Below are 13,741 nucleotides of genomic sequence, written 5' to 3'. Positions count from 1 at the left end.
GTTTGATACCCCTGAAGTAGAGTTTAACCTCAGTTCTAATTAATTTTTAATGGATCAGATCAGGGGTGGGATTCAAAAATTTTAGCAACAAATTCTCCACTGGGTGGGTGTGGCCTACTCAGCCTCCTGCACCACGGCGGGGGAGGGTATTTTCACCCTCCCCAGGCTCCGGAGGCTGTTCTTGAGCCTCCGGAAGGGTGAAAACAGCCTCCCCTGGGCTCCAGAGGCCCTCCGGAGGCTGGAAACAGGCCCATTTGCACTTTTTTCACCCTCCCAGGCCCTGCACTTACTTGGCATCCAAAACTGGCCACCTGGAGACTCCTGGGAGAAGCGGGGCGGGGTGGGCGGGGCCAGCCAGTCCTTGCAACTACCGGTTTGGCAAACCGGATGTAAAATTAGGATCCGGTTCACCCAAACCAGTCCGAACCGGCTGAATCCCACCCCTGGATCAGATGCTGAAGCGTCATCTTTCTCCCCTGCCTCGTAATCTATGATGCAGAGAAAAGAAAGGCTCAGACTAGTATTTTGAAGGCTTGACCAGAATAGATTCTGATAGTTTTAGCCAAGTGAACATGTCCTCATCGTGCCAGCATTCTTCTTTAGAGTGATTTCTTATCCCCTCATGTTTTTATATTTAATGCCCTGTTTTCAGTTTGACTTCTCAAGTAAGGCTCCGGAGACATCTGACGAGGCCATTCCTCAAAAGGTAAAGAAAGAAAAAAAGATATCCACGGGTGGCCGAGTGGCTAGAAATCTCCCTGCATGTTAGGCAATCGTAACAAAGCTTCCACGGTTGGCTTTTTGTGCTTTCTCAGTAATTCTGTTGTTGTAAAGATTAACGATCTACGGTAAATACACTTAAGGGGGTGTTGCTGTATTCTCTTCACCTCTTGATTTCATACAGCATTTCTCAACCTCAGCAACTTTTAAAATGCATGGACTTCAATTCCCTACATATTGGCTGGAGAGTTCTGGAAGTTGGTGTCCCATGCATGCTGATTGGGGATTCTGGGAGTTGCAGTCCACACACGTTGGCTGGGGAATTCTGGGAGTTAGAGTCCATACATGCTGGCTGGGGAATTCTGGGAGTTGAAATCCAGCCAACTTAAGGTTTCTGAGTATGGGAAATGCGGATCTAATACAACGTCCCTCTTAACTCTTTCTGTCTGTGCTACACACTAATGGTTTGAGATTGTACAGTAATATCACGCTGCCTTTTCTTAATCGTTTCAATTTCTAATTCCAAATCTAACTGATTGCCTGAAAGTTCTATTTAGCTTTCAATTGGCCGTCTCCATTATACCTCTAGACCGCCAGGAGGTTTCTGTGCGCCCAGATGGAATTTCTTGAGATCATGTCTTAATGTGCTTAATCTTTTAATTCAAATATTTTAAGAAACCTGCACGATACCGAAGAGCTATAAGCTATGACAGCAAAGAGTATTACATGCGCTTGGCGTCTGGAAATCCAGCTGTCTTTCAAGATGCCATTGAAGAGAGTTCTGAAGGGGAAGCTGCACAACAAGAACCCGAGCATGGCGAAGATACGATTGCAAGAGTTAAAGGTTGCGTTTTCTTTTCTTTCTTTCTGTTGTTTTTTTTTAATGCCCCTCAGATAGGCATTGGTGTCCATTTGGCAAGTTAAAACTATCAATGACATCTTTCTGTTTTGGAGCAAAAATGAATCATTTTTTAGCCAAATGTCAACAGTAAAACTGCCCAACCAAAGAATCTTGTCCTGTCAAAGAAACTGACAGGGCAAGCCAGTGGAATGTAAACTGAGAGCAAACCCTACTCCTTTACTACACTTAGTTTGGGTAATGAAACATCTGTAAGAAAACAGGCAAATTCAGAGAGCACTAAGGACCCTCACCTTAATCCTGAGCTGCAAATATTTTCCTTTACTGAATCTTTTTTTTACATTTCTAATTAAGGGCCAAATTGACTTTTTTAGCAGAAATATTTTTTTCCCTTTAATATGTAATCAGTATCCAAAGGCAGTCTTGGTATCTTATTAAGAATATGATCCTCTAATTCAGGGGTGTCAAATTGGCGGCTCACGCCCACCCCGGGTCCACAAAGGCAAAAAAAACCTTGCGATATGTCACGTGGCATGATTGTGTTTGACACCCTAATTCCTAAAGAGGCATAAAATACTGCAACGATGGCTTGCACTCTTTTTTTTATTATTCTTTAATCCTTTCTTTCTTGTTTATATGGATGGACAAATCAATCCGCTGCTTGCCAAGGCCAAATTTCTAAACCTTTCTCATCCATCTGTAGCTTTTACTCTTATCTTGTGGTCCGTGTGTAAACCAATCAGTTCACATTTTTATCTTCACTTTTCTTTGCGGTGCTCAAGATTATACATCTGATGTCCTCATTTTATACCCCAAGCAGGCCTCTTCAGTAGCTTAAGAGGGCAGATTGTGATTTGCCAAGATCATTTACATTTGCTTTTCATTGCTAAGCAACACAATGAAACTATTGACTGCCTTTGACCAAACAGCTCTTAGTAAAATTGACGTGTTGATTTAACTTTTTTTTTTTTTATTGGATCAGCAGCTGCTGGTTCCACTGACATTTTGTCTTCTTTTGGATGTGATTTTTACAGGCATGGCCATAAATCTCAAAGTGCAGTAAACAAGACATTTATTTCAATTGACTTGCTGATTTGCAGCTCTGCTTAGCTACCGTACAAAAGTCATTGACTGTATAAACATGTGGTTGATGCATTCTGTTATACAATGCAGGTCTTGTTAAACCACCGTTAAAGCGATCTCGTTCTGCACCTGATGGGGGTGATGAGGAGAACCAGGAGCAGCTCCAGGATCAAATAGCTGAGAGCAGTTCAATAGATGAAGAGGAAAAAACTGATAATACAACTTTGCTTCGACTGCTTGAAGAAGGAGAGAAGGTACATAATATTGACTTCTGTTCTATACATCACAAGATCTTCTTTCTGAACATAGCAATAACACTGAGACTTATAAACCACCTCATAGCACTCTCTGAGTGGTTTACAGTATCAGTGTCAGGCTGCCTCTGATTATATCTAGGAAAGAATACACCTTGACTTCATTTGCAAATAAAGAAAAGTACTTTTGCTAGATACATCTTGATTGCAGCAGTATAAAGTTGAATCTGAGACAAAATATGGCTAACATTCCAAACCCCCGCTGTTACTCCCTCCTCTTCCCAAGAGGTCATCAGGTCTGGTCCAATGCCAGCTCCTTCTCGGGGGCCCGTGGTAATCTTCTTCCGCAGGTCTCTTGCTGTCAATCAAATCAGGAATGCAATGTCCGTTGAGAGTTCGCGCTCAAACATTCCTGTTGAATTCAAAGCATTAATCTCCCCTCCCCCCTTAGTTATGTCAGACCGACACTCTTAAAGGGCCCTCTCTCCTTACCCTGAATCCAAGAGCTATTTACATTACAAATAAAACCCCATGCTATCTAACAACTGAATATAAAGAGTACAAAAGGTGTGAAGATTGGAGTGGAGGCTGACAATCAGTGTATTGCCCCCAACAATCTGGGTCCTCATTTTTCAGACTTCAGAAGGATGGAGGGCTGAGTCAACCTTTGATTCAGGATCAAACTCCAGACTGTGGGCAGAATTAGCCTCCAATACTGCATTCTAAGCACTGCACCACCAGAGCCCTTATTATATTACTACTAGATTCCTTTCATAAAATTGGACATCCGCTTCCAAATTAACATGGATTTAAGTGGGATTTTACAAAAGGAAGAATCTTTTTACCAAGTTGTCTTATTAATTGAGACAGAATGTTCCACAGGAAATCCTGTTACAACTGTGAATACTAATGAATGCTAATAGCCTGGGGATTGATTTAATCTCCAGTTAAGCTCTTCTTTTTACTTGTTTGCCATAAGAATAATTAAACTTATGACTTGACAAACAATATTAAATTGGATGTCAGTGGTTCACTGAAGTTTAAGCTCATCTTTGTCTGCTAAGCTCCTTTAAATATATTTATATTAAAATTGACTAGCAAGTTGATGGGAAATAATCACCAGATTTCCAGAGAACTGCTGAGCGAAGTTTGAATATATAGGCATACATAAAACTAGAGATAATGGATTTAAATAAAATGTATTATTGATATGCTTCAAATATAATATTACTAATAAAATTTATAACAAATTAGTTTTGATTTTGTAGGAATTAATTGCTCCATATTTTATTTTATTGGAAGTAAAATAATAATCTTAAACCATCTCTTTAAGGCAGCCAGTTTACCCAAGACTATCATATTTTTAATAGCTTGGTATTTTTTGTTATAATAATAACAGAGTTGGAAGGGACCTTGGAGGCCTTCTAGTCCAACCCCCTGCCCAGGCAGGAAACCCTACACCATCTCAGACAGATGGTTATCCAACATTTTCTTTAAAATTTCCAGTGTTGGAGCAGTGTTCTTTTTGAATAGGTTGCTAAAATAGTGTCAGTTTGCAGTTTTAATCCATCAAGTGTATCTGTGTGGGTATTTACATTTATTATAAAAATATTTTGAATATTTTAGGCAGCACTGAATTATATTTTTAAAATATTTTTTTCATATTCAATTATTATTAATCTTTATATACTACATTTATTGTTCTTTCCTTACCATCTCTTTGAAACCCGTTAAATTGTTTTATGTTCTATTAACATTTTCATAATTGTTCACACTCAAATAGTTTATTTTCAGAGAGCCAAGTATATTTTGAGTTTTCTATGGTTCATGGGATTTCTGCAGCTATCCATCAAATTCATTTGTTTAAAGTCAAGTGTAGGAAGAGAAGCAGCAGAGCCAGAGAGTGGAGTCAAGAGAGGACTCAGCCTAGAATCTTTACATGTCCACAAACACTCCAAGTTTCCCACCCCTGGAATTCTGTTGACTCTTTACTAGTACCAATTTAGTGGTGAAAGCAGGGAAGGTCACAAATGGTGATTACATGATTCCAGGATAGGGTAACTATTATAAATATATGCCAGTTGCCAAGCAACCAGATTTTGATCATGTGAGCATGGGGAATGCTGCAAACAGTTGTAAGTGTGCAAACAATTTTTCAAATTGTAACGTTGAACGATCACTACACAGATGGTGGTAAATTGAGGGCTACCTATAATCATTGTACTTGCAGTTAAATTGTCGTTTGAGGGTTCTTCTTCCTTGAAACTTCATCTTGAATTAAAGTGATTTTCTTCCAAAAACCAAACAGGAAAAAAAAATACAATATTTTTGCTCTTGATTAAATAATGGGTCTTGTTACAGATACAACACATGTATCGTTGTGCCCGGGTTCAAGGACTGGACACCAGTGAGGGACTTCTTCTCTTTGGAAAAGAACACTTTTATGTGATTGACGGATTCACCATGACTGCTACACGGGAAATACGGGACATTGAGACCCTGCCTCCAAAGTGAGTAACGCTTTACAACAGTGGATAGTGCAAGAGAAAAATGTTAGATGTGTGAAAATTTATGTGTAAAAATGTACACAATCTCTTTAATTCCAGTCATGGTACAATGAGACAAATAACGCTGAAAATACGATGGGAAAGATCATTGAAACAAAATGCACAAAGTAAAATCTACTGAAGAACACTGTAGATTGATAATTTCACTTATACCTTCTATCTTACTCTCACTTTCTACAGTATGCATGAGCCTATTATACCCCGAGGCGCAAGACAAGGTCCAAGTCAACTCAAAAGGACATGCAGTATATTTGCCTATGAAGACATCAAAGAAGTGCATAAGAGAAGATACTTGTTGCAGGTCGTTATGCTGGACTAGGCTTGCTTGATACGTGATACCTAAAAACATCCTATGTGGTTTAATGGGGAGTAATAAATAGGACTGCATGTCAGTGGTGAAATCCAATTTTTTTTACTATCTGTTCTGTGGGCGCTGCTTGGTGGATGTGGCTTGGTGGGCATGGCAGGGAAAGGATACTACGAAATCTCCACTCCAGGGGAAGGATATTGCAAAATCTCCATTCCCACCCCACTCCAGGGGAAGGATACTGCAAAATCCCCATTCCCTCCCCACTCCTGGGGAAACGATACTGCAAAATCCCCATTCCCTTCCCACTCTGGGGCCAGCCAGAGGTGGTATTTGCCGGTTCTCTGAACTACTCAAAATTTCCACTACCGGTTCTCTAGAACCTGTCAGAACCTGCTGGATTTCACCTGTGCTGCATGTAGGTATTTTTAGTTTTGGTTAGTTTTGTTCAAGCAAAGAGGAAGCCTGTAAATTAATTTTTCGGCTGAATAAAAATGTCAGCTGCTTGGAACATATTTTTAAAAAGTATTTTCTATTACAGCCAATTGCTGTTGAAGTATTCTCAGGTGATGGACGCAACTACCTCCTGGCATTTCAGAAAGGAGTGAGAAATAAAGTCTATCAAAGGTACTATAAATCTTTTCTTGATTGAGTATCTGCAGCTAACCTATAGTGGGTGATAACATTAAAGTGTAACATTTGTTTTATTAATTTGTTCTATTAATTTGTTGCTACTGAGTTGCTCTCCAATTCTAATTGGAATGTCTAGTTTGCTAATTGCATTGTCTTCTTAATTTTTAAAAGGTTTTTGGCTGTTGTTCCATCTTTAACTGACAGCTCAGAGTCCGTATCCGGACAACGACCTAATACCAGCGTAGAACAAGGGTAATCATTTGCATTGTTTGCTTCTGTGTAATCCAACTCAAAGCTCAGTTTTATAAGCAAATCTTGTCACAGATTGGCATGGAGGTTAACAAAAAGTATTCAGTTAAATTATAATTTTCTAATTTTCTATAAATCAGAAACTAAGTTAATCAGTAGTTTATGGAAGCACCTGTCAGTTTATTAAGTCAAAATATAATTGTTGGAACATGGTTGATATTACTGTGACTCAACTTTAAAATTTAATATTTAAGAAAAAAATTGCTGAATTTCATATTTTCATAAGAAAATCTAACATATATTGTTCTAAGTACAGATAAAAAAAGCAAATTTTGAGATTTTTTTTTAAAAAAAACAAATGTTCATAAAATGCTAATTAGTGGATTCCTTTCTTATATTATTCACTTCCAGAAAATAGGACAATTTTTCTTAAATATTCACCTCAAGCACTATTTACTGACTATACCTGGATACTGATCATTTCCTATGGCTCAGAAGTGTAAACATGAAATTATAGCATGTCATTTCCAATAGCTCTTTCAAAGTAGATAAACTGAGACTTTCTCAAGATCATCCAATGAAATTTGAAATTTAAACCAGGGATTAGAGATTTTTGCCTATCTCAATATCATACTACATCTAAATAAAACCATTCAGACCAATTCTGAATAAAATTAATTGAAATCCAAATTTTCATGAATTATCAAAATTTTACAGGGTACCATTCTGAATTTGAATGGCACCCTGTAAAATTAAGCATTTGTATTAACTTAAAATAAATACGTTTTTTCCTTGCCTTTTTCGTATTATTGAATTTTTAATTCTGTTAATTCAGTGGTTTAAATTTCCCTCATTAGATCTGGCTTGCTGAGCACTCTTGTAGGGGAGAAATCTGTTACACAAAGATGGGAGGTAAGCATAAATAGTTCTATTTAATTTTTATATTGGGGGGGAAACAGAATATTGAAAATGCAATCTTGGAACTTTATGTTCATGTTATGTAAAACAGTAGACAAATTTACATTTTGAAGTTTTGTAGTTGACAAATGAATTCAAATACTGGTCCCTCTCTCTCTTCCTCTCCGTCTCCCTCCCTCCCTCTCTCCCTCTCCCTCCCTCTCTCTCTCTCTCTCTCTCTCTCTCTCAAGAGAGGTGAAATCAGTAACTTCCAGTACCTGATGCACTTAAACACTTTGGCGGGTCGATCCTACAATGACCTTATGCAGTATCCTGTCTTTCCATGGATCCTTGCTGACTACGATTCAGAGGTAAATACAGACTCCAATGTATGACAAAGTTGAAAATAAGCCTACGTTTCAATTTATTCCTAATAAGGCTAGAAAGCTTATTTGCTTCCTTGATATATAATAGCAATAGCACTTATATACCGCTTCACAATGCTTTTACAACCCTCTTTAAGTGGTTTACGGAGTCGGCATATTGCCCCCAACAATCTGGATCCTCAATTAACCGACCTTGAAAGGATGGAAGGATAGCAGCTAGATACTTGAAATGACTCTTCAGTGTTTATTCTAAATTCTGGGGCTAGCTATAACTTGAACTGCTGATAGAAAACAAGAGTAACTTACATTGTCTTAAAATGAGATGTTAATTCTTAATTGATTAGTCTTCACTGTTAAAATGCACTGTATTATTAATTTTAGATAATAAAGGTGCTGATTGTAGTTATAATTATGTTATTAATATTGTTAGTGAATTCATTATCAATTCATAGTGAGATTTTGAACTCAAAGAGTGCTAGGGATCCAGAAGTAATAAAGGTTCATGTCAGAGAATCAGGGCCGTTTTAACAGCATTATGGGCCCCGGGCAAAGCAGTGTACTGGGCCCCCTACAACAGCTATTCACAGGAATAAAAATGTAAATGGTCGATAAAATTAAACATATTTATTAGCACTTCCAACAAAATTGGTGTTGAAAAACAATAATATTCAGTAAGCCATACAGTTGCTGTATTTATATGATACAAGGTGCATTGAAGGTGCATTCAAGGTTTTGGTGACCACCTTTAAAGCGCTCCATGGCATTGGGCCGGGTTACTTACGGGACCGCCTACTGCTACCGAATATCTCTCACCGACCCGTGCGCTCTCACAGAGAGGGTCTCCTCAGGGTGCCGTCGGCGCGGCAATGTCGTCTGGCGACACCCAGGGGAAGGGCCTTCTCTGTGGGGGCCCCCACCCTCTGGAATGAACTACCCCCCGGACTTCGTCAGCTCTCGGACCTCCGGACCTTCCGCCGCGGGCTTAAAACGTATTTATTTAATTGTGCAGGGCTGAGCTAGATTTTAAATTATTGGTTTTAAATTGGGTTTTATTTGATATTTTAATTCTAAATTTACGGGCTTTTTAGAATCAGTTTTTTAATTGTTTTATATTGTATTTATATGTCTTTTAAATGCCTGTACACCGCCCTGAGTCCTTCGGGAGATAGGGCGGTATATAAATTTGAATAAATAAATAAATAAATAAATAAGGGTTAACATACACAGGTTAGTATGGGCCCCCCATGCTTGTGGGCCCCATGGGCAAGTCCCTATCAGGCCCATGTGTTAAGACAGCCCTGAAGAGAATTACTGTAAATCCAAGATGGATTTGTCTGGCCTATCAAATATGGATGCATTCCTCCTCTAATTAATGGCCTTTGCTAATCCTTGGATGGTTTTTATTTCCCCCTTTCTTTTCAAGGAATTGGATCTTAACAATCCAAAGACATTTAGAAACTTGGCCAAACCAATGGGGGCCCAGACTGATGAGAGATTAGCTCAATATAAAAAGCGCTACAAAGACTGGGAAGATCCAAACGGTGAGTTCTTAGCCTGGGAATTTGTCAGCTGTGTGAATTTCTGAGTACAGTTAGTCCTCGACTTACAAGAAGTTTGCTTAGTGACTGTTCAAAGTTTCAATGGCACTGAAAAAAGTGACTTACGACTATTTTTCGCACGACCCTTGCTGCATCCCCATGATCCATGATCAGAATTCGGATCTGTGGCACCTGGCTCGTATTTATGACAGTTGCAGTGTTCCAGGATCACATGATCAGCTTTGGTGACCTTCTGAGAATCAAAATCAACAGGGAAGCCAGATTCACTAATTTAACAACTGCGGTGATTCACATAACAACTGTGGCAAGAAAGGGGCAAAATTCACTTAACAATTGCCTTGCTTAATAATAGATATTTTAATAATAGATATTTTTGTCATAAGATATATAGATATAATTGTCATAAGTCGAGGACTACCTGTATATAACATGTTTATTCTTTGTGTTTACTATTTTACAGATCATGCTACTTTATATGGTAATATTATTACATTACATTAATGTAATGTATTAAATTACATATTTATTCATTACATATTACAATTACCTATTACATTAGTGTTTCAAACAGATAAGCAAATTGTTTTAGTTGATGGAGTTAATTTGGAATTTTGACTAATGTCATGGACATCATAAAAAAATGGATAGAATATAATAGAATTCTTTATTGGCCAAGTGTGATTGGACACACAAGGAATATGTCTTAGGTATACATGCTCTCAGTGTACATAAGGAGAATAAAATACATTCATCAAGAATAAAAAGATACAACACTTAGTGATAGTCAAGGTTACTAATAAGCTATCAAATCATGCTAGGAAACAAACAAAAACAATATAATTGAAAATATAAGCAACATAGTTATAGTCATAAGTGGGAAGAGAGAGATACTAGTAAGGAAGAAAAGAATAATAGTAATACAGTCTTAGTAAATTATTTAACAGTGTTGTGGGAATTAGTTGTTAAGCAGAGTGAAGGCATTCGGGAAAAATTGCTTTAATATTAACTAAGGTATATATAAGTCATTTAACTAAGGTATAACTCACGTCATCACGTGATGTATCGCGACTTTTTCCCCCTTCACTAAACCAGGGGTGACCATGGCCAGCGTGTGACACATCCAGCTGCGAGTTTGACATCCCTGGCCTACATTAATTTAAAAAGAAACACATTTTCCACTTGGTTTCACCGATTTCATTTGGTTTAATTAAGGCTTGAGAATCAACCCTAGTAATCTTTCTAATGAGATTGGATATACGAATGTAGCTTTTAGGGAGATTTGCTGCAGCCTCATTGAAGAACCTCTAAACTAGATTACTTTGATATATATTACCTTCTCCGCCCTCAAAATGTCTTAAGCTTCTTCATTCACTGAAGCTATTGAAATGGCTGAGTTTACTTTTCATTCCATTCATGCTTTGATTAATATTGTTTTCTTTCAGGTGAAACCCCGGCCTATCATTACGGCACCCACTATTCATCAGCAATGATAGTAGCTTCATATCTTGTGCGAATGGAACCTTTCACGCAGATATTTTTAAGACTGCAGGTAAAATATATAGCTTCTTTCTGTGTTTTGCAGTGCTTGCTTTGCAACATAATTCTCAGCATACTTAAGTCTCCATCGGTGCATTGCTCCATGTAGCCATTCGTCACCCTTAAACCTGTTAGGTGTTTATTGTGCTTGTTATTTATCATGCCAGAACGTTGTGAGTTATGTATGTGGCCAGACGGTGGGCAAATTTGTTTTTAGATGTAAATTAGTCCTGCAAACTTTGAAGTCAATCTCCTGAGTGATTTTGTCCTGAGTCTTGACTTATGACCACAATTGAGCCCAAAATTTCTGTTGCTAAGCGAGACGGTTGTTCAATGAGTTTTGCCCCATTTTACAACCTTTCTTGCCCCAGTTGTTAAATGAATCACTGCAGCTATTAAATTAGTAGCACAGTTATTAAGTGATGTTGCTTGTTATAAGGTCACTAAAGGTGACCACATGACCTCAAGTCACTGCAACCGTCATAAATATGAGACAGTTGCCAAGCGGCTGAATTTTGATCACGTGACTATGAGGCTGCTGCAGTGTTCATAAGTGTGAACACTGTCATAAGTGACTTTTTTTCCATGCTGTCAGAACTTTCAGTAGTCATTAAATGAAGGATTGTAAGTCGAGAATTACCTGGACTATCCCCAATCAGAAAGTGACACTGAATCCCAAAATTAATACTCCTTGATGGCTCTCTTTTCAAAATATTATTTTTTTTAATGTTTTGAAGTAAAGCTATTTATTTACTTATCAATCACCCGGTTAACAACTGCATTATAACACTGGAGGACTGAATGCTATGTGATTTATTTTGTTAGTTGTGAGTGTATTGTTGAATTAGTTTTCTTCGCTCTATTTTTGTTCTTTAAAATTTTGCTGGTCATTGACTAAATGACCATTGATTTAGCTAAGCTCACATGCCGCTCCGATCCCTGACTTACCGTATTTTTCGCTCCATAAGACATAACCCTAACCCTAACGCCCACCACAAAAGTGGGTGAAAATGTCTTTGCGTCTTATGAAGCAAATGTTGCGTCACGGTGCCGGTCTTTTGGGGAATAGCAGCAGGGCTGCGGTGGCGGAGTCCTTTTACGGTGCTGAACCCCGCCTCTTCTGTCTTTGTCATTGCCTGCCTCTTCTGTCTTTTTTCCGCCGTGCAGGAATCAATAGGCAGAACTGGCACTGGAGAGGACACCTATCCAGTGGTCCTCTCAGGCTCCGGTTCAGAATATTTTTTTTTCTTGTTTTCCTCCTCTAAAACTAGGTGCGATTTATGGAGTGAAAAATACGGTATATGGGAGGAGGAGAAAGATGGGTATTTTTTTAAAAAAAATTATTTCAGAGTTACAATGAAGATATCCTTTTTCCTTCTATAGGGTGGCCACTTCGACTTGGCCGACCGAATGTTCCACAGCGTGCGGGAAGCCTGGTACTCTGCATCTAAGCACAATATGGCCGATGTCAAGGAGCTGATCCCAGAATTCTTCTACCTCCCAGAGTTGTTGCTTAACTCTAACAATTTCGATCTAGGTGAGTATCAGACTTTGTTGCAAAAATCACATTCAGAAAGCACACACTTTTTTTTCAGTGTCGTCGTAACTTCAAATAGTGAATAAACCAATGGTCATAAGTTTGAGGGCTGCCTGTATATTCTTTAGAGATTGTGGTCAAAAGAACATAAAACTGATCTATAATGTGGTTGGTGAACGAGGATGTTGTCCACTTCACTAGGAAGAACAAGACCAAACACTAAATTTCACAGGAAAAGCATAATGACAGAATTGAGATTGGTTATAATAACAGAAAGGGTCGGTTTAGCTCTGCCTGGTAAGGCCTGTTATTAAGAACACAAAGCCTGCAATTACTGCAGGTTCGAGCCCGGCCCAAGGTTGACTCAGCCTTCCATCCTTTATAAGGTAGGTAAAATGAGGACCCAGATTGTTGGGGGGGCAATAAGTTGACTTTGTAAATATATACAAATAGAATGAGACTATTGCCCTATACATTGTAAGCCGCCCTGAGTCTTCGGAGAAGGGCGGGGTATAAATGTAAAACAAAAAAAAAGAAAAAAAAAAAAAGAAAGATGGTTCTGTGCAAACAATAAGTGCATGCTCACTAGCAAAGCTCCATTTGCACAGCTGCCACTCCTGCAAATACAGCTGTGTGTATGCCTAACTCGCTCAACACTTGCGCGGCCTGGTTCTGGATGGGCTGCAACTCACTGGCGAGCACCGGCCCAGAAGTTGGGACCCTGTGGTTTAGACAGAGGCATGCAAAAACTAGACCAGGACTCTTACCAGTTTGATAAATAAAATAAATAATTTGTGGTAGATTTTTGACTTGTTTGCAACAAATGGCAATAGCACATAGACTTATATACCGCTTTATAGTGCTTTCCAGCCCTCTCTAAGCCGTTTACAGAGTCAGCATATTTCCCCCCACAATCTGGGTCCTCTTTTTACCGGCCTTGGAAGGATGGAAGGCTGAATCAACCTTGAGCAGGTCAGAATCGAACTGCCAAATTGCAGGCAGCTGACAGCTGGAGTAGCCTGTAGTACTTAATTCCAACCACTGCACCACCGTGGCTCACAATCACCTAATAATGTCATGATAATAGTTTAACAAGAGGAACCACCTACTTAATTTATTTTGTTTTAATAAAAATAGCTTGGAAGAAACTAGAA

At 38.6% G+C, this 13,741-nt stretch overlaps 1 protein-coding gene across 6 annotated transcripts in view; it reads left to right on the top strand.

The window, feature by feature from the left end:
• Positions 1-13,741, top strand: part of WDFY3 (WD repeat and FYVE domain containing 3) — a 204,679-nt gene that overhangs the window by 167,105 nt on the left and 23,833 nt on the right. For 4 of the 6 annotated variants that reach the window (XM_058192067.1, XM_058192065.1, XM_058192063.1 and 1 more), the window contains 12 exons: positions 653-706; positions 1,396-1,564; positions 2,753-2,916; positions 5,278-5,426; positions 5,664-5,784; positions 6,332-6,417; positions 6,595-6,675; positions 7,530-7,584; positions 7,821-7,940; positions 9,379-9,496; positions 10,957-11,063; positions 12,434-12,587. In XM_058192067.1, the coding sequence (XP_058048050.1) occupies positions 653-706; positions 1,396-1,564; positions 2,753-2,916; positions 5,278-5,426; positions 5,664-5,784; positions 6,332-6,417; positions 6,595-6,675; positions 7,530-7,584; positions 7,821-7,940; positions 9,379-9,496; positions 10,957-11,063; positions 12,434-12,587 (1,378 nt within the window). The remainder of the gene's footprint in view (positions 1-652; positions 707-1,395; positions 1,565-2,752; positions 2,917-5,277; positions 5,427-5,663; positions 5,785-6,331; positions 6,418-6,594; positions 6,676-7,529; positions 7,585-7,820; positions 7,941-9,378; positions 9,497-10,956; positions 11,064-12,433; positions 12,588-13,741) is intronic. The other 2 variants (XM_058192066.1, XM_058192062.1) reach the window with 1 other exon arrangement.

The sequence above is a fragment of the Ahaetulla prasina genome, chromosome 8 (assembly GCF_028640845.1).
Source record: "Ahaetulla prasina isolate Xishuangbanna chromosome 8, ASM2864084v1, whole genome shotgun sequence".
Lineage (NCBI taxonomy): Eukaryota > Metazoa > Chordata > Lepidosauria > Squamata > Colubridae > Ahaetulla > Ahaetulla prasina.
Note: the sequence above shows the minus strand (reverse complement) of the source record. Positions and strands in the feature narration are given on the sequence as shown.